The sequence below is a fragment of the Chelonus insularis genome, unplaced genomic scaffold (assembly GCF_013357705.1).
Source record: "Chelonus insularis isolate UGA/USDA-ARS -01 unplaced genomic scaffold, ASM1335770v1 contig_116_pilon, whole genome shotgun sequence".
NCBI lineage: Eukaryota > Metazoa > Arthropoda > Insecta > Hymenoptera > Braconidae > Chelonus > Chelonus insularis.
In genome coordinates, this window is record NW_023276357.1 from 815,817 (window position 1) to 841,809 (window position 25,993).

Consider the following 25,993-nt stretch of genomic DNA (forward strand, 5'->3'; position numbering starts at 1 on the left):
AAAAAAATCAAAGCTAACGTCAGAGTGCATCCACCATTCGCCTGAAGTCAATTGCGTAGAAAATGATTTATATGTATATACACCCTTTGATTTTGATATGGCATATGTTTTTTCAAAACTAAACATAATCAATAATAAATTCAATGTGTATGCTCATAGAGCGTTAACATATTTATTTATTTATTCAATAAATAAAAAATATTCTGATAAATTGACTTATGGAAGAGAAAAAATATCACATCAAATTCACGCTCCTGAAAATAACCTAACTTTGAACAGTGGTCTAAAAACAATTATTGCCATACGATAAAGTTCTTGAATTGATAATAAATATTATTTTATTTTATAAGGGATACACATTTGTATCTTTTGATTCTCTAAAAGTAAGTAATGCTTTTGTGTAAAATGTTATCAATGAAAACAAAATCATCACATTCTAGAGATTTTATGAAAAATCGACATTTAATTCGATAAATAAAAAATAATAGTCGTTCTATTCATTTATCATATTGTTAGTAATTAAAACTAGCACTTTATATAATTGTCGTGTGCTTAATGAGTGCAGTTACAATATTATTAATTTCTTTCCTGGGAAGAACAAAAAATATCACTTTTGTAATTTAGATAAAAATACTTAGAGGTAGAAAAAAATTAGTTATTATATCACTATTTATGGAAAAATGCTATATATAGAGTAAATCAATTATGAGGAATCTAAGTTTAGATTGTCATTACAATTAAAATAATTAGTATGATTGTGTTTCCGGTTTTCATGTGTAAAAAAATTATAATAATTGCTTATGACAATATTGTATTATTGTAAAACTTTGCAACGTGAAAAAACTGAATGAAACTACTATATCATTATGAAGCTAAGTAAGAATTGTTCAGAGCTGGATGAAGCTATTTTTGTAAAAACGATATGAAAGTCAATTTCGTTTTGGTAATAAAGTTGATTATTGACAGATTCACATTCTACCATTTTACTCTGGTAAATTTAATTGAAGAGTTACCTCAAAAAACTCAGTTATTCTCGTGAATTTAATTCATGTAATCAAATATCTGGCTGTTTGAGAAAGTATTTCACGAGTGAACTAACAAGAAAAATGAAAAAATCAATTAGTTTTCTGAGTCTAACAGCATTTATCAGCTCTTATTAATCTATCAATTTATTATATGAATTAAAAAGTTAATTAAATACGCAAGTTAGAAGTGATAAGATTTAATAACTTAAAAATGCCTCTTTAGAAATAGATACCTTTTTTAATTACCTTGGTTTTAAATTACTTCAATTTTAGAGTATCTCTAAAAGTATAAATTACTAGTAGACTAATTCTGTTATAAAAATTTATTTTTTGCACAATCTTTTCTAAAAGAGAGACATAAAAAAACATGAGTAATGATTATTCAAGACTGTAGGCATATTTGATATTTGAAAAAAAGTTTCTTTAAGAAACAAAAATAACAAATCAAGATGGTTCAGGATTTTTAAAATTCTTCAAAAATAGATAACAAACGTACATCAAAAACTGTCAATCCATTTCAGACCTTACTTACTACTTTGTGGGAACTAAAAAAGATTCGAATCTTAAAACAATAACGGACACCATTATCTACTGTAAAATATTTCATCAATATTCAATTAAATTAATCCTACTCTCTAATTAAATTTTATTCTAATTTAATACACATGTGATATAGAGATTGTTTTCATATTGGATGACTGATTAATGTACTTAAGAATCACTTAATCACTGTAACGGGAAAGTCATAAATAACTGTAACAAAATGATGTTAGCAAGTTTTGATGTAGCATGTGACAAAAATAAACTTTGCGTGTGGGATTTTTGGTGATGACCATCCCCTGGAAATTTATGGTCACACATGTGACTCCTGCAGGGGTGTTTCAGATGTGTCTTCAACAGAACCGGGTGTATTCTGATCTTGGGATCCAAGGGAATTTCCAATACAATGTTTCCGCTTCAGCAATACAAGTGAGAGAGGTATTGGACCCTACTGGGACCCTGCATACGATTGTCTCTTTTTGCCAGAGGCTCCTGGACAGCTAAGGTTCTTCTGACTATGATCTACAACCCAGATCAAATTCTCTAGGGGCGGTAAAACATCACAGTAAGATTTTGTAGCTTAATTAGAATTCTTTTGAAATCTGTGAAAAATTGTAAAGATAATCATTTAATCTTTGCATAAAGACATCTAACAGGATATCAACACTCAATAGAAAAAAAAAATACTTACATCAAAGAAAATGAAATAAAGAAAGTGCAGCTCATTTCAAGAAAATTTTATAAAGCTTCAAAATTTTTACTATAAAAGTGTCATAAACTATAAAAGAGTTTGTTAAAAGAAATTCTAAAAATATGAATAATTGGATGAATATATTTTTTTTGAATAATATTTTAGTCTCTGATACTAAAGTTGTCAATGTTTTGGTTTGTTACTTTCAGTGTGAAGTAGAATATCCTCAGCAACGCAGTGCATTTAAAAGAGTCATCAACAAAGGTAGTTAACTTCAATGTTCCATGCTAAGTGATTAAGTATCTGGCCATGCCCTCTCAGAAAGGATCAGATTTAGTTACAGCTACAGAGAATGAGGATTTAGCTTTGATGGGAATGAAAGACAGTATCCTTGAAGTAAAAAGAATTTCTATTTTGTAGCTAGTAAATTTTGTGTAGGTTTACTCTAAAATAGCTTCATTTTTTTGGTTTTAGAAGAAAGAAGCTAAAATAGTTACCATGGGAGCCATCGTTAACGAACAACCCTTTATTTTCAAATGAAAAGAAGCCTTTATATATCTCCAATATACTTTGATGTATATAAAATAAAGCTTATCGAGTACTTTTCACATCATACCGTATATGTTGGTGAGTATTCTAAAAAAATATTTAATAAAAAAACTGCAAAACCATGTATTTGCCTTCAAAGAAGACAGATGTAGGATTTTGAAGTTTGTCGTTGTAAAAATTGCAATATCTATTCAAAGTTGCAGAGTAACATGTTTTAACTATTCAAAATAAGCTGTCAGATGTACTTAAGGAAAATTCTTGAATTTTACTTTTATATTTTCAAAACCAATACCTAGATTTAACCTAGCAGAGCTGGTCAATGTCTCCATTTTGCCCAGATAGAAATCTTTTCCGAATTCATTCCAACTAAGGATATTTCGATTTGACACATTTTGAATAACTCGAATATCATTGTCGTTGATACATCAATCTACCTTTATGATACTGTTGGCTCAATTTCACATTGATATTTTATTTTTCTCAAACTTCTGAGAGATGCTTTCATGTCATTTTATGAAGCATTGCTCAACTTGAGACCACATGAGAATATTATTTTCAAAAAAGACATGATTAAACTTTTTTTAGTTTAATTTAAATTCTGGCATTCTGACTATGGTTGCAACCTTTGAAGTCATATTAAACCTCATGTTTATAAACTAAAGGATATAGAAACTAGAGGGGTTTGCTACAATATACCTAATTTATTTTCTATTCCACCATATTTGTTTGTACTTCAGAAAAAGAGCCTGTCAAGCATCAGGTGAAATCTATTTATACATGATACATTGTTTACATTGTAAGGTGTATAACGAAGAAAGTATCCGTTGAATATTCAAGGGTTCAGAACGAAAACTCGAGAAAATACTTCAAAGTATTCTATAAAATAATTTATTAGCTCGATATTTATGGATCCTTTTGCGCAATTTTGTGGATTCCGGAACAATGTAATATAACGCAGGAGAAGAGAAGTGAAATGAGCATGAAAATGAACGAACTTAAGAAGGATATGCAAATGGATACTAGAAATAGAAAATTTATGTTGTAAACCAAAAAGGACATTGAAAGGAAGTTGTATATTGCTTTCTCTTTTGAAAAATGCAGAGCCAAACAAGCGTTGACTTATTGAGAGTATCTTCACTTACCTGAGAAGCTTAAAGATCCATATTTACCTGGCTCTATAAGTATAGTCCAGGTATTCGACCAAATTTGAATGCCGGATATCTGTAGAGACTAAATATTATACCTGAAAGAAAACAAATTTGACGAGCTTTGTTATAAGGCGGAACGATAGACAATTCGATTTTAACTAATCTGACGAAATCTTTGGTGAAAATTTATGACATTTATTATCTTAAATATCTCTTGTCTTACTAACGATTCTCAAGAAGAGAAACAATGTTTATAAATATCTGTTTTTGATTATTAAGTATTCAAGTGACTCAAGTCGACGCTTCGTTGTTTTTCAAATTAAAGAGCTTATAATGATTGTTTCTTGTTCTCTTTAAAATCAAGTCATTTGGATTATACTGTAATTAGTTTAAGTAGCTTACTGCAATTATTGGCTTTTAAAAAGATTAATGTTATAATGTTGGTGTTTTCTATTTCTTCTTACCAAAGCTTAGTGAACTACAAGTAACAAGGAATTACAGAAAGAACGGTGAAAAAAACACTTCTGCGTCAAAAATCAATACATGAAATAATTAATATATTCAAATTCCAATATGAATAATGTTATTAATATAATTAATAATATTATATAAAATGGAAAGCAATTCAAAGGTAAATTTTCAATGTTCTATTATTGGAACTTTGAGAAATGAAGCAATTAATAAACCATTTAGGTAAGTTTCATTTGAAGACCAATTGAAGTGTAGTAATATTCTAGTAATATTACTTGTGAATACATCAAGATTGTTCATGATTTCTATGGAAAGTCTACTTAATTGAAATTTCCCTACCACTCCTAAGGCATGTCTAGTCTAATACATCTTATACCTGATGTGGGCCCCTCTGTATTTTCCCCAGTGACGTCAAGATCATGTGACGTCTTTTGACAATTTTCTCAGAATTTGTATTGTTTCTTTGTTGACCTGGATGGCAATGTGTCTGAAATTTTGTGTTTACAGGAGAAAACAGTTGTTGTCATTCTTCATTGCAATCAAGGCTTCTTTAAATCTGCATCATATTATCAATGGCGAAAATCGGTTGGAACTTAATAGCATCTATGAAGTTTTTTTTATTTATAACTGTAATTGTTTTATTGGACTTTACCTAGTTTATTGACAAAATTTTATTGCACATTTTTAAGTAGAAATTTGTTAAAAATGAGGGTCGGATTTATTTGACTATTATTTGTCATAGAGTTCAGTGTAATTATTGAAGACAAATTGATGTTGTTTGAAACCTATATAAAATAAAAATTCTCCTTTTTTATTATCTTTCAAATGGGTAATTATTAAATGAGCTGTCATTGGTTCAATATAATAAGTAGTTATAGCGACGTGTCAGGTAATTGGATTGCTATACATTGAGTGATATCTTAAGTATTGTATTGCATGAAAAAATTTCTGAGTAGCATGGAAACAATCTGATGATATATTGCCTTTGTCCAAAACTTAATACCTTTCTACCCCCATGAGATTTTATAAGAAACTTCGTGAAAAGATTACTACTACGTAATAATTTTTTCCATATCATATGTTATTATATCTCAAGGTTTATTGTAATGAAATATTAATAAACTAGTATTGATGAATATTTTTTTCAGAATGATTCAGCCAAAATGGCAAACTTAGTAGCTGGTAGGGATGCAAGTTTGATGGTTTTGTGAATAAATACTCTAAATGGCCAACCTGTCTAGTCTTCCTAAAGCTAGATCACTTTTCAGATTATCAAATTTCGTCTTGACTCTTGTTGTTTTTTCCACTTGAATGCGGGCGTCAGAATCTGGTAGACAAGCGTCATACATCAAAGCACGGTAATCTATTATAACTACATCTTCTCAATAACAACCCCTTTTTTGTGGACTGCTCATAGCATTTTTTTTATAGTTGAAATATAATTCGACTAAATATAAGGCAATTTTATCCTCAATTTAATGAGAAGTCAAGTCATTGATTCCTTGAGAATCAGGTTATGTATTACAATACATTTTCTTTAAATGCATTTAATTGATAAATTATAGAAAATGCTTGAATTTTTTTATAGAGAAAAATCTAAGGTTTTTCATATGGTCGATAGAGCCACCGCCCTTGATTCGCCTTGAAATTTTGTCTTGAGGGTGTGCAAAGTAACTGCTGGGGATGAGGATGAGTCGTGGGCAAAATTAAACTTGTTCGTCGGTAAGAATGGAAGCGCGGGAGATAGAAGTCCCCACCATTTGTCGCGACGCAGTCAAGCTGTGCGCACGCTCATCAATAGATAACTGAAAGTAGCTATCACGCTTTTTTATTATTATTATAATAATCTCTTGAAGTACCTAAGGACAATTAATAAAAAAATATAAATCAATAATTTGCACAATAAGGATTGTATTAGAATTCTTTCTTTATTCTTAAGACTCTTAATTTCTCGTCAAAAGGCAATATTATAAAATTCTCCCCACGCACGTACTTAACGCTGTACCTATTACTTCAAGTGCCCTCCACTTCAGCTTTTATTTTTTTCTGAGTCTCTAAAGAGATTTTAACATTTTAATTACATTACGAATGGAGTAAAATTAATAGATATGTCAAAATAATTCATCTTATTATTTAAAAAGATTAAAATTTATATTAAATATAGCAAGAATATTTATAAAAATAATATTGAAATCAATGATTGTAATTTTCAAAATTTCTGTTTTATTTACAATTGTAAGTATTATGAATTTTTTAGTTAGAAAATACTTAAAATACTTTCCGTAATTTAGATAATTGAGTAGTATTATATAGAATATAGTGTCATAATTAATTTTTTTATGTCACTTAGATTATATAACCGTAGTATGTCAAGGGCTTGTATATATTCAAGTTTCCCTTAAACAAAGTGACTGCTAATATAAATGATAAAAACATTATCTATAAGTTGTTTGTTGAAGAAAAAATTTTAATTAAAATAAATAAAAAATCATGCCAAATTTAATACATGGTTTCATAAGAATATTACGTATTTTAAAATATTATATTAATAGATTAATTTTTTGATATAAAACTTAATTCTCTACGTAAGTAGTAAAAGAATTATTTATTTTGGTGATCTTATTTGTACAATAAAAAATGTATGATAGTAAACTCATTCGTTGAGATATTTAAATGGAATTAAACATTTGTTAGTCTGTATACATAGATCTATACAGATAAATATGGTCATGAATAAGTGTAAAGTTCTACATCATAGAAACTATATTAATTTAAACAGCTAACTTATTTTTGGTATTAAATTATACAATTTTTTACGTAGATCGATAAATAATATTTAAACTATATCTTTTCAAGGTGTTTCATTTTTATTTAATGAAAGAAGTCAAATAATATTTTTTAACAATGTATGAAGAATGTTTACTTACTATTAAATACGTGGTAATTTTCCCAATAGTTTTTTTTTATCTTTATAATCTTCAAACATGAAAATTTAACACATATTTTAGCTATCAATGCAATACAATTTTTCAGTCCAAAAGATTTTAAACGCCGGTGCTAAATTGTTTAATGTTCTTATAAATAGTGAAATCTTGTCAGATATTTATTTGATAAAAAAATATCACCAAATAATTGAGAGTTCCATTTTATATTTATCACCTGTCAAATTTAAAGCTGTGAAATGTGAGAATTTTTTTTTCATAGAATTGATTAGAAGTAAAAGATAATTAATACTGTAACATAAGTAATCGTCAATAATTAATCTTATCACATAATTTTTAAACGCCAGAATACATTTTGTCTTCTTATGCAATATGTATGCAACCTCCAGTTATTGATAATATTCATATAAAATAGACGTTTAAATAATTGTTCCAAGAATTTAACATAATTTAACTTGTGATGCCTTTAGGATATCTAATAATAGATATTTCTATTTATAAATAATCATCCCACATGATCGTTTATGTAATTAATCACAAATTATGGCAAAATAATCGAAAAAAATGATTTTGATGATTATTTTTCATCAACGATTCTAAAATTAAAATTATATCAAATATATATTGGAATATTATATCCCTTTTTTTTCGTTGTTTACAATCTTTTATAGCTTTGTGCAATTCTCCGAAAAATACATATCCACATCTCTGTATGATGCTTTTTCTGATATCTTTCAACAATCTTAAATATTCTCCGAAAACCCTGTAGAGGATATAATTTATTGATTATCAACATTCTTTTGTCAGTTAATAAAAATTAAAACATAAAAATTTTATTATATTATCTGAGTATAGAAACAATTTGTTATCTAATACATCTGTCGAGAACTTGTGCAATCCATACATCACTATCGGATAAAAAAAAATAGAATAAATGTATCTAATAGTCCAATTAATTTGGTTGAAAAATGTAAGCTTGTCAATTATTACTGTATCAATTATTAAACGGAAAGTTTTTAATTGTAAAAACAATTGTAAATTCTACAGTATTGCACAGAATTATTTAACCAAGAAAATATTTAAAATTAGATAATTATTTAAAAACAACTAGATACGAATTTACATCCCGTGTTTTAATAATAAATTCCATACAATATATTGAATCCTTGACACCAAATGATAGATGCGAAAACACATAACATGATAACTTTCATAAATTTGTGCAACCCTGTTCATGTTCATCTATTCATTGAGGAAGTAAAATACAAAACACTATTGATTACAATCTGGAATTATTAACAATTAAATATCTAACGATTATTCTCTAATCAGTTTTATCTTAATCTTTAGATAATCCACTTTAAACATAAAAACTGTTCGTGATTTTCGTCTACTTATGTGATATGACGTTTTATTTTACAACAGGAAATACCAAAAATTGTATTAAAACTTTTTCCAATTCAATATAGAGATGAAATTGTCAAACAAATCAAAACCAAAGTTATTAAGAAAAACTTGCCATTCTACTCAAAAATTAATTACTCTCAATTATTTACATGATTATGATGTAATGGCTATCTTATTTTAATGAGTTTTTCAATACATTTTATAATAGAATAAATGGTGGATCAACTTCTTGCTTATTATCGACTGATGAGATTTTTTCTGTAACGAATCTTCCAGAAAATGATTCATTAAATTCATAACAAACATTTTTCTTTATTCATTCTTTTAATTTTTCAGGGGAAATGTTTTAAAACGAAGTATAACAAATTAGAAGGAATTTTTACACTTTCCCAATAATTACCATGAAATTTTTATGTTTTAAATGAAAAATCTTTTCAACATGATGACCCAGCAATTTTTTAATTTTGCATTGGTACTTAACTAAATTTACCAGTGATAATTAGTATTTCCGCAAAAATTACATGTCACTAACGGTGTGTATTTGGAATTTACTTTTTTTGTTCCGCGTATTTTCAAAGGTAACATTACTTTACAATCATTGAGCTGCGCAAAAAAAGATGAAAAGCCGTAACGCGGAATGGTGGAATTCATGAGACGAATAAAACTAGGCAAAGTCAATGTCTGTAGTAGAGCAGAGTGGCGCTGGTATCAGTTGATACGTCCCTGATGCCGGGTACGCAGTTGGTATAGGCGGGAGGCAGGTATAATACGTACAATGTGGGAATTGGAAGCAGCGGCATGGTCTGGCGTTCAGTCCCCTTGAACCGGCTTTCAAGTAAAGATCGGCCGGTGTCTGGTGTGCGAGTTCAATCTCCGAATATTGAACATCGTATCAATCGATCTATATCTTGAGTTATTTAGCGCCTTGAGGATGTCCATTATTTTGAATCAGGCCGTTCTTTTATCCGCCAATTGTTCGTTCACGTCGTGTAATATTTTTACAAAGATACATTGGAATTGGCTCATACGATCATAGATTGTTCGTAGTGTGTTGGGAATTCTAAATCACAAGAAACAAATAAAAGTTGCTCTTAAAAAAGTTTTGATCGTGAAAGAAATCTTAATAAAACATTAAACATATATAAATAAATATATAAACTTTTATTAATTTCGTTGTACGAAATTATTTACTAATCAGTTTTGTGAGCAAATCAGTTTTTAGATTAGTATTGATTATTAATCCGGATTTGTTAAAACATTTTAAAGTGATTGATATAAAAGTGAATCAAATTAAGTTCATTTGGATTATTTGAAAATTGGTAAGTTCTGGTTAAATATGCATACCCCCCAGTTCCGTGTTGACTGTTGGGGACTTGTGAGTTTTGTGAGTGTTACATGTCTTTGTGCAATCTTTGAATATTTCACTAGTATTGAACTGGAACCTTTCTCTAATGATTTATTTAATTCTCATGAGATTAATTAGTAAAAAATAATCAATTATTATGTAAGAATTATTTAATAATAAAACTAGTGTATCGATTTTGAAGTGTCCTGATACGCCCTAGGAATAGAGTCAACCGGCTTTTTTCGTGAGCCGCGTGGGTCGTGCCAACCGGATCGATTTTACAATTCGCGCGCGTTTCTATATAGCGTATCATATATATGTATATAATATACGCTATATGTAGTTAGTAGTGGTTTATATACGAGACTTAGTTTTGTCTTTTCATTGAAACATATCTCCCGTTTATTTTCTTTTGTTTTTTTTTTCTTCTCACAAATAACGATGCTCCTTTTAACAGCTCTACACTTTGCAGGACAATCTAAAAATATTCGCTATTGACATAACAATCAATTAAGTCTATTATTTAATTAATTATCAATCGAAAAGATCATTTAGTTAATCAGTTATTTAACGATGACACAATTGCTTATTGATTAGGGAGTTTATTCTTTTATTATTCCGAGAAAAATGAATGAAAGTGTATCGCGTCTCCAGGGATAGACTTCAGACAGTAGTGAGTAGTTAAAATACATAGAGTTTAATATACTCTATTCATCCTTGAAAAAGACTCACTGTGAGGTCTAAGGTGGTCCTTTTTACTTAATTTTTTCTTGGAAAGTGTTTTGTACAATAGGGCTTAAGTATTATTATTTGTATTTATAATATTGGCAGGCATGTATTTTTTTTGTTATGTTCTTACGTTTGTAGTCAGTAGATTTTCTCGTTCATTTGCTTCTCTTTTTTAAGTGTTCTTTCTAGTTGTTAATATATTATGTATTAGTTTTTTAAAGTTTTCCTAGTATTTTATAATATTTGTATATACAGATAAAACACAAAAGTGCCAAATTAACAAGTTCCAAGTACGACAGAATTTTTTTTTTGACATTTATTACGGTGTATAATGATTGGAAAGTTTTTATGGTGTCATTCTAAAACGGAAAAGCTCGGAAGATAAAATTTTATTTATTTACAAGTTGTTTGTGAATATAATCGTTTTATTAATTTATTCATTAAATAATAAAAGTAATAAACATAAAAATACAGTAAGAGTTTAAAAAAAAAATGCCTAAGGAGTCGTAAATTTTTCTATATTAATTAATTTAATTGCCCCATTAGCTGAATATATTTCTTAATTTGGAATAATTATACCGATACGGATAGAATTTATATAAGTTATGAAGAGAACAAAAAGAAAAATTTGAAATAAAAAAAGAATAAGACTTCAATTCTGAAAGTTTACATTTTTTCTTTGAAATTTAACTTTTCTTGTTCTTGTCCTTACATTACTTTGTATAAATGACTGTATGGTGCCGTATACAGTCCGCTTCAAAATAGATGTACACCATGGAGAGATCTAATTTCATTCGAATTTTTTGCTCCTAACAGTTTGGCCGCGAGTTTTATTTCGAATGAAGGTGATTCTTTCCTGCTTCTTTTGTGTATGGATAGGATACCGTAGAGAGAGGGGAACGATTGAGTGAGCGCTTAGATACAGGACTTTACTATTGCCAGGCACATATACGCGAATGAATGTGTATATATACATATAGCATATATTAGTATAGAAAAGAGATAGAATATGGGGACGAAAAAAGAAAGAGACAGAAAGAAAGGAAGAATCTATCTTTGTTTTTTCTTCTCTTGCGCGTTTTTACGGTTGAACGACTTACAAAGGTTCCTTTTATCCTTCGAAGCTCGACAAAAAATCATGGTTAAGATGGTATTTATTATTTATATAATATAATAATCACAATAACACCTGGAATTTAGTGAATTCATTGACATGATTCCCATAAAATGTTAAAGTCATTAGTAAATGATTGCCGAAAGTTTCTAATGTGATGTGAAATGATGTCCTTACGTTTTCTAAAGTTATTTCAGAAATGACAACTATCTTCATATCTTTATTAGCCACTCGTAAATAAATATCAATTTTATAGCACAAGTAGCAATGTTAAATACTCCTTCAAGAATTATCATACTATTTCTACTCGTTCATTTAGTTTACATCTAGTTAGAAGATACTTTTATTTCTCTCTCTCGATATTTATATAATTTTTATTTCGTTATGTCATTTTTCCCCTATTCATAAAGATTGTTAAATTATCATTGAAAGCCAAAATTATTTATTAATCAAAGTGCCAATTAATGTTTATTTTAAGATAACCCTTGTAGTTGGCAATAAATCAATAATAAAATTCATTCAAAGTTGGGCAAGTTAATTTTACTGAATTTTAGTGAGGATTATTTTTCATTCATCATTAAATTATGTAACATTATGTGAATGGTTTGTCATTAGTTATGTATTTGAATTAAATAATAATAATAATAACAAGGTTGAATGTAAATATATAGTTAACCAGTTCGGTACGTCAAAGTCAACATTGTACATATTTTTATAAATATCTAAACATTTTATCTGTGAAATAAAAGAATGAATGAACGCATCATACCTGAACTAATATTTCCTGTAATTATGATACTCTTGTTAATTCAATTTTTATCAAGGAGCAAAGTTTGAAAAAAAAGTGTATGGAATAATGTTTAATTCAATTAAAGAACGTGTACACAAAAAAGAAACTCATGACTCTTACTGTAATTGAAAGAAATATATCAGCAACAAATGTTAAAGTTTTTTTTCCTTACAGAAAAATGCCGGTGCCAACGTGGGATTCTTCACACTTTAGTTTGCTGGACGAGCCGTTGGGCACAGTTGTGTCGGACGATATATGGAAAAAGTTCGACTTAGACGCACCACTATCTATAGACGTCCACTACCATGAACGTGCATTTGATGACTTTTTTACGGACAATAAAAAAAATTGCTTGGACTACCCAGAAATTCGGCATCATGACTGCATGTGGGCAGGTCTCTGCATCAGCAAAGAGCACAACAAGACATTGCCCACAAAAAAAGATAAAAGTCAGATACATCGAAAAGTTGCAGCGGGTCGAAGTCTTCTGATATCTCGAGCAGTTTCATCGCCTCAGCAACAGCATCAGCAGCTACAACATCCACGAAGAACAGACAGTTTAGAAAGTGATGGTGACTCAACACGTCCGGAAACGCCCCAAAGCTGTTCCGAATCAGATTCAGATAGTGAACGGGAACCACCAATATTTAAACATGAACAGATCAGCATTAATGAGAAATTGTCAGAGTGTATGTCAGTGATCAAGGCAGTGCATGTGAGCGAGGTCACTGGACAATTTGTCAGAAGTGGGCAAAGAAAACTTGAAGCCAATACGAATTCTTTTGCTAATGAGTATGGCAGTTTATCGAATCGTTCCAATGTTTCTCCTGCCAAACAGACGGAAATCAGAAATCCTCTTAATGACCATAGTTACCACATACATCAACCTAACAACAAAAGAATGGATTTCTTAGGTGTTCAAACGCCATCAGATTCCGGTAAGTTTCAATCATTTTTATCATTTAATAATTATTAGAAAGTAATTAAAATAATTGATGCTAATATATTATTTATCACTTGTAGATCAGAAACCTACTCCCACACAAGTTATATACTATTTTTATTTTTATCACAAATGATATTCTGACTTCAATTTCATGCTGTGGATTCATTTTATGTTTCAATGAGGTGTTAAATTATTATTTATAAGATTATTCAGTTGATTTAAAACATCTCACGATGATTAGTCTATTTTTAAATAAAATCATTTGATGATAAAAATATAAATAAACCTTGGGATAGGTTTTGATGATTAGTATGCAATTTATAGAATTAACAAGCTTGAAAAAGGAATTGGTAAATTAATTTTATAAGAAAAAAATAAGCAAGTATGCAAATAAGCGTTGGAAATCTGTAATTTTTAATGGCATATAGTTGCGATAATTGAATCCTTCAGTCTGGTAGATGATCTTTCATGATGTAAGACGTGATTATGTCTAACAAGAGAGTAATTCAAGTGTATTATAACATTCTTTACGTATTTATTTTATTTTTCATAGATACGATAAATCACGACACTGTCGAGTGCAATTATCGCATGTTGTTTATTTTTTTTCCTCGGGGTTAAATTAAAAATAAAATAATTCGTAGAGATAAATTTTGACTGCCCGCATTGTAGATGCAAGTTATAAAATAACCAGTTAGTTTATTTCTAGAAGTAATGGGGCCTGATCGGTTCTTCTCCCTAATCACAACGGGCGTGCCCGCATACCAAAAACTATTGGTTTTCCCCTATCGATTCTGCGCGCGTTCTCACAAGTTGAGACTGCGCGTAACTTTTTGCGAACTCGTGTTCCTCAGAATGTACGTGCAAAGTATTTTTACTTTTTTTGTCATTCTTCATTGTCTACCTATCACTGTCTAATAGACAAGTAAATTACAATTATCAAAAAAATTCATTTCAACGAAAGAAGAAACTTCAAATTAAACTTTCAAATGATTGCTAATTCTTTTTCTTCAATTCCTAGATGTCAAAAGAGTTGGAAACTATTTTTTATTAAGTTCAATGATTTTTGTAATATTTAAAGATATTCTAGAGTCACTCCGGATGTTGGCATAATGAATACTCTAATTTTCTTCGCATAAGTAACACATTGTGATTGGCGCCACGATCAAATGCTTGCGTCACTCTAATTTTATAAGACACCTGAACATACGTTACGCCACATGGTGACATCCCGCGTCCGTTTCATATCGAGTTGGTGCTGCTACTTCTTGTGTAGACAATAAACCTAATACTACCACTTGTGCCAATGTCACTAACGTTTAAACTGTAAATTCCTCACATCTACATCACGATGTATTGTAGTTGATGCTTGATCATCAGCGCTTTTTTTCCTGTGCAAAATGTTTTGCAACATTCACGCAAATAAATGCATCGAATAAGAAACATACGAAAATTTATTTCTTTTTTTTATCTATTTTGAATTCGACAGAATTCAATAAAAAAAAAAACAATGCATTAGAGACTTTTATTTTTATTTTGATAAATAATCCATACTTAATGAGTTTATTTGATTAAATATAATAATTACAAAGGAATTTTTTCTTACATTCTTAGATAAATATAATCTTAGTGTATACATAAGATATTAAATTTTGAAAAGTGGCATTTATCGATATTAAATCAAATAAATGGGAAATTAGTTCGTTTTCTAATGTAAATAAGTGTATTCATCGTGAAAGCATGTTCGTTTATGCAATCATTATCAGTCATTTGAGGAAAATGCACATACGACAGAGACTAAGAATGTAGCTATAAAAAGAAAATAACTATTGGTGCATCGTGTACATTGCACTCTTGTACACATCACGCGTCTCATCGGCTGCATGTGTCTTGCATATTTTCGTGGAATTCTTTCATTTCAACTGTAATCATACTGTACATACATGACACTCATTTTCCTGTGTTTATTACAATTCATTTATTTAAGTTATTGATAAATTACCATAAGGTGATAATGTTACCACTATTTTTAAGGCAATTAATATTTTTCAATTTTTCTCGTGAATTTGGATGAGTAATGGTGAAATTTCTTTGTCTGAAATACTTGAATATTTTATTTTATTTCAACAGACGATAATTAGGAGAATGAAGCCGGCAAATTTGCCTTTTCTCTTTGAAAGCTTGTGCGACGTGCCACCCATAAATATTGCGTGAGAAACGCCCTTAAGACGATTTTGACCAGAGTAAACATATTTTTTTAGACATGCAATTTTTACAAAAGTCTTTTTTTTGTTATTATTATTATTTTTAAACAATATATGAGGTTTAAAAACAATTATTTGAATATTATCACTTCACGTGTTCCAATGAAAAATATTTATTAGACACTAAAGAAATATTTTTCTTGAACTGTAAAATAAGAAAATTGTACAGTAAGAGAAAATATTTTTATCAAAATGATTTTCTTTGCGAGTTTCATATTACGATAAGTAATTTCTAATGATTTCTATGCAATCATTCAACCTGATAAGTAACCGATAATTATTTCTTATTTTAATGAAACAGAAAAATTTATTAAAACAGATAATCCATAAGATAAGATTCATTAACAATTACTTCTAGAGATTGATAAACAGAATTTTTTTTTAAACACGTTATTTCTTAATATCTTATAATTAATTATATTTCTAATGAAGCTTATCATTAATCATAACTAAGATTGATAACAACACACAATATTATCAAAAAAAAAAAATTCAACAATATTCGTTTGTCGAAAAAATTCATTGATTTTCATGAATTCTCAAGAGTAATTTGCAAGGAAATGTAAATAAGAATAATAGAAATTCCCATTGATGTCTCATCGCCTTGGCAGGATGATAAATGCTGGTATCCGTTATAGGAGGATACAGACGCTAACTCAGCAAGGTTTCAAGTGCGTCTGCACGATCTCTGAAAACGCGGGAACTTATTGAAGGTCACACGTTGTCGAATGACGTCACTGGTAGCCTCCTCCCACTCATACTACACCAGCCACCTTGCAATTGGGCGTGGGACTTGGCCGCGGTTTAAATGGTCGCCGGAATGCGACTAGTTTTTTTTACCATTCGGATGAACACTCTGAGCGCTATATAGAGGAGTGGAGAAAGAGAAGAGGGCATTGGTCAGGGCCGTAACTCTTTAGTCCAAGCGCCTTAATAGTATTTTTTGCAGGTGTTTCCACCAGTTATTATCATCTTTCATCAAGTCCGTTAAATATTTTTATTTATCATTTAAACAAACCATTTTTTTTTTGTCCTATTAATGATGATTTTGTTGTTTTAAATGAAACCGGAAGTTTTGAATTGCAGTTTTCTTATGATTATTTTTACATACCAGAGGTTTCTTTGTATTAATGATTATACGATAAATGGATTTACTTAATAAAATGTAATAAGTGTACGTGAAGTACTTAAGTTGATGTCATATGGACTGAATATTTACTGGCGCCACTAGGAAGCTCAATAATAGTTGACGCCGTATGATTGCGCAAGATTGATAACGTCAAGTTTGCATGACTGGACATCTAATGATAGGGTTCGTTATCTATAGAATTTTTGATAAATACCATTAGTTATAGTCCGAATTTTTTTTCGATAAGTATCAATATACTCAAAGATTTCTTTTTTTTTCCATCGCGTGATATATTTTCAATGATACAATGTTAATTCTTAGGGTAAACATACCAATATCTGCTTTTTTTATCAAAAAGATTATGTTTGATGAAGCTTTTTTTTTTTTGATGCTAACTTCCTGATTAGTTATTTAAGAAAATCATCTTTTTTTTTATTCTTCGTGGAAAATGGGATATAGACTTGTCAGTTGAACATTTTTTGTGTCTTTATATTACAAAAAAATACCAATATCTTCAGATTTATTTTTAAATAATTTATAGTTCTATCAGAATTCTAAATAATTTTTTTTTTATTTATATAAGATTCATTAGTGCTATTTTAAAATTTAAAAGTCATATAATTCACACTAGACAATAAAATTTTTATTAAAAAATATAATATTGAGCATAGATTTAAATAAATTTATTTTCAGAGTCATAAATATTTATTGAAAACTACAAATTCTTTAGAAGAATTTTTTTTTTTTTTTTTATTATTAATAAAAAAAATGATGATAAAAAAATATTTTTTGCATACATATTTTTTAATGGTATTTAAAAAAAATTTTAAATATCTAAATTTGTTATAAAAATAAATTTTTGCTTCAACAAAACAGAAAAGCTCTATTGTAATCCACTTTTACCGTTACTAAGTAATAGAAGATCGTGTCAAAAGTGAGCTTATAAAAATAGGTGAGACTGATTAACTCCATAGACTGTAATTGTAGATGCCGATAAGTTTTAAACATTTATTTGAGACGTGAGATCATCTTACAAGCATCGAGTAATTACACTGACGTGGGCAAACTGCCACTACAACCCGTACAAAACTAGCAATGTGCTAGAGATTCTGAGTAGGCGAGGATGACTGTTTAATACTAGGAAATGAAACGCCCGCCACTAGTGGGAGGATGACGAGGCGGATTCTGCATGATATGATAGAAGTACAGATATGAATAATTTTTTGATCAATTAGATTGCAATCCCTTCAAGTCTTATCTCATTGTCACATCATTTCACATTCAACAAACAATTATTCTAAATAAAATTTCTTTTTTATCCTTTAAATATCAAATATTTAATTGAATAAATTTAGCACGAGATCTTAACCGAGTCAGCTGATGCTAAGAAAAGTCTAGTGAGTCATATTTAATCATTTCTGTACAATAATATAATTGAAATACCGAGCCAAACCAATGACTGTAATTATAACTGAGAGAACCAGACTTCACATGGTATTTAATGCTTATCAACTATGTAATGTGATTAAATGGTAAAGAGACATAAATTGTTTAGTACCTTTGTATACACTGGGTAAAGAAAAGTTTATTTAATTAATGAAAAAAATTTTAAATATTCGCAATTAAACTAATATTAGATTAATTCTTACTTTCTAAAACACCATGGATCTTAAAAAAAATGATGAATCTAATGAAATTAATACTCAAATAATTTTATTCGAAATGTTGATTTTATTACCTTAAAAAAAAAGGAGAAAGGTCTTGGCAGAATTTTGATAGTGTTTCTATCTTGAAATCCGATGTCACAAATGAAATATCACTTGACTAGTAAGACATTAATTCTAATTAAAAATCGGCATATAAATAATGACTGATCGGTCAACGAATTGACTCAATTTCGCAAATTCTTAAAAACTTTCCCAGACTTGATGAGAATAAATATATATGTAGTCGTAGGAGACTAGTGTGTGTGTGTGTGGTAACTATGCCATGGTGGTCTTTGTTCTCTCTATGAAGGTTGACCAGAATAAATCGATTATTTCCTGTCAAGTCCGCGGTGCGTCGACCTATCCTACTACTGTAGTATTACGAGACTGTATTTTCACGGTCGGGTACCGACAACACTCGGTCGTGCGTACATCCAATGGCACATCTCCATGATGACGCAATCCATTCATTCATTCATTAAAGTTGATCCGATGTATGTGGGAGAGAGAGTCGAGCGTGCAGGATGTGTAGCGTAAGTAATAGGAGATTGAACTTAAGACACATAATAGACATTTCATATATTTAAATTCGTTCCCCCGATAAAATATGGCACTTTGCCAAACATTTCAATCTTTCTCCTCTTAGGTCTGCCTTTCGCAATGCCTTTTTCTACCGAAAAATCCATCAGCCAATCTTCTTAAAACGCCAGTAAACAGAAAAGGAAATAAAGAAAAAAAAACATTAAAGAGAGTCGTCGTCGACCTTCGTGGAATTAGGGAGAGGGTTTGAACGGCGGTCGCCTCTAGACTCACGAGAATTAGGCGGCATTGCAAAATGTCGGACGCAAAACCTGATTTCGGAATGTCGACCGGTCTCCGGTTAACCGACAAGTCCCGTCTTTCCTCTCCCCTCTGCTTCTTTTCCTCTTACTTTTGCTCCATCGTCTGTGCGATGCCCAAATTCACCGACTCTCATCTTTTTCTATTTCCCATCAGACCAATCTACCATCAAGTTTTTTTTACTTTCTCTTAAATTTGCAATCTTCAGCGTAAGAAAAAAAACGTCTATCGGTAATCAAATTTTATGTTATAACAAGATCGGATATTATGTGCTCTCCATACAATTAATTATAATTCATGCTATAAAATTATCATTTCATTTTACTTCAAAAATTAATACACCCATTGGCTATCTAAATTTCTGACAGTTATTTAATTATCTTGATTCTCATACCATTGATATTCGAAATTCCATTTGCATCAATTAGATGACACAAATATTTTGAATAATTGGATTAAAAAGTTTGAGCAATCATTTTATTTTCAAAGATTCCAAATGAATTTGATTACTTTTGAAAAAATTCCACTATTCAATTCAATTCAAACTTATAAATTAACGAGAGTTTATTTTATGTTTTAATTCAATTACATTTAACGACTGAAAAATATAAAAGAAAAATTCATAATTAAATTTATAAGTAATAAAAGTTTGATAAATATAAGTAGGATAATATTTCAAATAATCAATTAAATAAACTGATTTTATGCTACATTTTTTTTTTTTTTACAATATAAAATTGTTTGTTTTCTATTCGATGTTCAATGTTCCATAATTCATTTTATAAATTAATTTATATTAAATGCATACTTCAGTTAATTGGTTTGCTAATAAATTACTATTCATTTATGACGTTTCAACTTATAACTTATGGAAGCTTATTCACGAGTTATAGCTACAGTTATATCATAAAAGTGTTTGGAAAAGTTATATAATAGGATGAGAATGTTAAAAATAATGATCTGTAGTTTCCATTTTGTAAATAGAAAAAGTTAAAAGTTTTTTCAATTTTTCTTATTACCAAAAAAAATTAATTTTTAATTAAATTTTCTTCTAAATAAATTGATCAATTTACACAACAAAATGCAATACTAGTAATCGACGTAACCAAGTCGAATATTTTTTTTAAGCATATGTCTAGAGTAACTAAGACATTTTACTTCCAAAGGTAGTGAGTTGAAGTATTTGTAAGCAGTGTAAGAGCCTAAGTCTAGTTAAATTCAAATTCATTCATTTGTAAATTAAAACTGCACGATAGACCATCATGCTTTATTAATGATGTGCTGAAAGAAAAAGATAAAACAATAAAATGATAATTCAAAAGAGAAATTAATGAAATAAAGAGCAATTTAAATTAAAAAGAAAACGAATTAATTCACGTTGTTGTATAGAATCACTTGAGTCTATTGAATTTCACCGTATCTTCTTGAGTATGTCAAAGGCACTCCTCTTTCATTCAATTAAGAATTCGTTCGTCTTCTTTAAAAAAAAATTATTCCTGCACATTCTTTTCGATTATTTAAGTTTTTCATACTGAAGAAGCGTCAAGCCATTGACGTAAACATAATCCACTTTGTTTACGACACTTGATGGCAGTATCAGATATTGTACAACTCTAGAAAGTCAGCATATAAAGGATCAAACAGACGATGAACTTTCAATTCTGTGCAAAAGCGTAGGAGATAGCATACATGTAGGCACGCGTGACTGCAATGCACATTAAACCCAACCACTAGTATCCAGGTGTATAGAATTTATCCACTTCTTATTTCTTTTAAAGAACATGACAGATAGTGCCTACTTTCGTAACTACTATAACTAGATTGAACCATCGAAAGAAGACATCATGAACCATGAAGAGGCATGGCTTCACATGATCAATGCTTAAGTTCCACGATGAAAGTCTCCTCAAGTGGCTCATTACCTTTTTATAATCTTTGGCAGACGTATACTTTCGTCAATTCGTACTTTAAATTTTTAGTCATCAAATGCAAATTATTTTGAAAAGAATTTTTTTTTTTTTTCATACCAACATCTTCATAACGCTTTTTTTTGCATTTATATGACAATGATTAGTTGATAAGATTTTTTTTAGTCCTTTGAAGTGGAATGTAATTTTTCATTGGATATTATAATTCATGAATGAGATAACAGTATATTATGCAATGTTATTAAACTCAAGATAACATGTGTATTTTATTTTTCAACAAGAGTTGTGGGAATATTTTTTTTTCAGAAGGAAATAAAAAAAGCTTTTGAATGATGATAAAATTTATTTCGTAAAAATGGTCTGTAAGGTCAGGCTATCTATAAATAATATAATAACACTGAAAGAATAAGATATTTCTATAAAAATAATATATTCTGATTTGCTTATCTCGATGATTGGTCAAGTGAGTTGATTTGCGTCAATGTACAGATATATGTACGGTTGCTAAAATGCCAAAGAGAATAAGAGAGGAAGAAAGAGGGAGCATTGACCTTCAAGGTCGCTTTTACGCGGCTGCACGTGCTGTTGCGAATTGAGGTTGACCCCACTCCCATTATCTCAACATCTTCTCACCCTCTGTCATTCACTATTTTATTCCCTTAATGTTTTTTCTCACGTAGCTAATTTTTATCTCACATTTTGTCATCCTGTATTGATTATTCCCTATACTTGGGATCTTTCGTGTTCGTCAATCCAACATCGTTCAGTCACCTTGTCAATATCGTCGTCTTCACTCTCTAACTACTAACTAGTTTGTCTTATTCTTCAGCTCTCCCTTATTTTATTTATTGTTATTCACCCCACGTAGAGCTCGTCATCGTAATTTTCCTCCCATGAAATTTCTTTTGCCTTTTGGCCCAAGATAAATTTTTTTTGTTCCTTAAATGCTTCGAAAAGGAAAAAAAATAGTCAGCTATAAAAGATCAATTATTCATGAATGAAATGTGAAATTAACTTTTATTTATTTTAAGGTATTTATGGAAGCATTGTTTAAAGAAAAAAAAATTAAGAGATTTTTTTATATATTAGTTTAGAATTAATGAAATTAATCAAAAAATAAAGTTTTACATTATCAATATTAAATACATTTATTCTGAACTTTGAATTCATGTAATTTAATCAACTAACTAACAATAAACTTACTGAATAATATCCAAGTTAAACATCTATTATATAGAGTAAAGAGTAACATAACGAGGTACAAACTTTGTATTTTAAGAATGAATAGGAATTGATTTTCGATGTAACCTAATTTATTTGTACTTTGAATAATCAACATGCAGAGAGGTCATTGATCTACTCCAACTCTTGTGATACAATACCGAAATAACTTATTTAAAGCAGCTCGATAAATTTAAATAAAAAATGGCTTATTCCTAACGACATTTTTAGACAGTATAGTTTATCGATAACCTTTTAATGAGTGTAATATTTTCGATAGTTTCAACCACTATTTTACTGTAATTATTTATAATTGGTTGTCGGTGCTGCTTAGATACTAAACTGTAAAAAGTAGATAAACTAAAAAAATTTTCCTCTAATAAATTATACTTATTCGTTGAGCATCAATTATTCTCATAAAAGTTAATAATTCCTCATATACTACAACTATCAGTGCAATGTAGTATCAACCTTAAACTATAATAGTACATTAATGTCTATTTATAATCTTCAATATAATCTTATATATGTTACGACGAGTTGTTAAATCTTATCAACAATGTAATGCTTCAGTCATGCTCATAATAATTATTGACAATTTCAAGGTTTTACATTGTATGTACTTGCTTGCAAATAATAATTATCTGTGATCAAAAGCACTTATACATATAATAGTTCAACTCATTAGTAATTTTATTTCTTAAGAAGTGGATACTATAATTGTTGCTGTTTAAAAAAAAACTTTAATCGTTATCATTAGATTCAAACTTTATTATCTAATTGTTGATTAATTTATTTTAAAGAATAATTAGTTATGTAAGATATTTAAAATAAATAAATAAAAATCATAATATAAAAATATGTTATTTGTTTTAGAAGAAGAGATTGATGTAGTGTCGTTCGAGAAGCCCTGCAAGCCAGCAATTCTTCCCACACTTCCGAGCTCAGCCGATCATAAGGTGATACAATCGAAAGTAAACATAGTTTTAAATGAAAAACCTGCACCTCGGCCGCGTGGTAGACCGCCAAATGCAAGCCGTAAACGTCCAGCTCAAAGTCAAGCTCAACAGAGACCAGCGAAACGTGTAGCCGTGCAACGAACCTGTGCAAAAAAGGCCAAAACATCAAAGCAAAATTCACCAGCATCGATATCGATACCACCACCACCACCACCACTACCAATCAAGAATTTATCATCCTCAAGAAGTTCTTCTGATGATGAACCTGATACAGACAAGAGAAATCTTCACAATAATATGGAGCGGCAAAGAAGAATTGAATTGAGGAATGCATTCGATGACTTGAGACGTTTAGTGCCGGAAATAGAATCTAAAGAGAAAGCACCTAAAGTAGCGATTTTGCGACAGGCCTCCAAGTACTGTGATAAAATGAAGGAAATCGAAGCCGAGAACACTATGAGAATTATTGAGTTGAAAAAACAACAAGAGAAACTAAGAGCACGATTAAGTTTTCTGAGAAGAAGTTTAGCACTGACTCGTTGAAATAAAATTCATTGAAAATTCAAAAAAGAAATAAATTTTTTTTACTTACAACAAAAATTAAAAAAAAAACAAAAAACAAAATGAAACTATGTCTCTTAAAAATGCATTTGTCGTTGAAAACAATCTGGATAAGAAATTTAGGATCGATTAAAGTTGGACAAATGAAAATGAATTAGTAGATCCTTTGGAAAAGGATTTTCTTGAAGTTTTTTGCAGGAATAGCACCGGTTTTAGAGAATTCTGCGATTTGTGAGCTGACAACTTCGACTTGAAAAGCTGACAGTCGTTCAGACCGGTTTGTAGAATTCGTTTTTTAAGACATAACAGTGGTATTGAAAATTGCGCTCTGTTCGGAATGTGCATACCGAATTTTTTTAACTCAGGGATCCAAAGACTCTATTAACAAAAGCGAGCTCGGATCAACGTTTAATTGGATATCAGAAACAAATAAACAGACATAAACATAGAAATAAACAACAACATGAGTCACTTAGTATACGGACAATTGTCAGTGGCTTAGAAAATATTGTAATAACATCATAATTAGATATTTAGATGCGTTTTTGCTTTAATCATTTTTATCACCTTAACTATTACATCGGGTTCATTGGTGAACTTCAAGTTAATAAATAGGGGTTGGCGCGCTTCATTCAATTATAAATAATTACATCAGTCTTCAAATGAACGCCATTCATATGTAAATAGATATATAAATACAAATATATATATTTTTTTCTACTTCATAAAGTTATTACTTGAATTTTTACAACCTTTTAGAATTCAATAGCTGCTAGAATACATCTAATTTGACTGATTTTTTTAATATTTAAGCAGTTTCAATTATTATAATTATTATTATTATTAATTTTATTATTAAGAAAGGATCGTTTCGTGCAACCCCTATATTTATATAATAATTATTATTCTATTCTATTGATTATACTTTTCTCTACAGTGGTTGAGCCACATTTGTTTATTGATATATAAATTTCGTACATTTTTTCGTTCATTAATCGACAATTGCTGTGCGATGTCGTATCAACGAATTGTAGATAGTTATATGAAGGTAAGCAAAAATGTATGTATATGTATATGTATGAACATATATATATATATATGAAGCGTTTAAAGACGCATATATAGAATTTCGTGAGCCATGTCATGATAAAAGAAAAATAGTGGTTTATCATCCGTTAAAAATGCATTTCTCCCATCATGATAATTGGAATGGACGTTTCTTAATTATCTTATTATTAGTTATATTTATTTATTAATTCATCTTGGAATTTTCGGCCTCCTATTTATATTTAACTTTACGCTTTTATTCAATCTTTGAGGCCATAAAATTAATAAGTATATTTGACTATTGAATAATACATTTATTAGATAGAGTAAGGTTTTACATTATTCATTTGTAGGAGATAAAAAATAACCAAAAATTGATTGAAAATTTTTTCACTTTGCTGGAATAAAGTTGACAAAATTTTTCTTAATATTTTAAAGAAAAATTAGTGTTTAGTTTTATACTGCAAACATTTTCGAAAGGATTGATTTCGTCAGATTTATGTAATTATAAATACGATATGGATTACGAATTTTCTTTTTTTTTTTGATTCGTGTAATAATTTAAGTATATGATAGTCTAGCATGATGTAAATATTACTTTAGAATAAAATAAATATAAGAATAAGTTTGCATATTGATAT

General features: G+C 29.2%; 1 protein-coding gene across 2 annotated transcripts; it reads left to right on the top strand.

The window, feature by feature from the left end:
- The first annotated feature begins 9,580 nt into the window (after positions 1-9,580).
- Positions 9,581-25,025, top strand: LOC118074815 (myc protein). 2 transcript variants are annotated; one of them, XM_035096304.1, is made up of 3 exons: positions 9,581-10,092; positions 12,926-13,689; positions 23,662-25,025. In XM_035096304.1, exons 2-3 carry the CDS (start codon positions 12,930-12,932, stop codon positions 24,285-24,287), a joined length of 1,386 nt encoding a protein of 461 aa, XP_034952195.1. In that variant the 5' UTR covers positions 9,581-10,092; positions 12,926-12,929; the 3' UTR covers positions 24,288-25,025. The 2 variants fall into 2 exon arrangements, with proteins under 2 accessions (XP_034952195.1, XP_034952202.1); XM_035096311.1 differs by having other exon boundaries at positions 23,665-25,025.
- Positions 25,026-25,993: the final 968 nt, after the last annotated feature.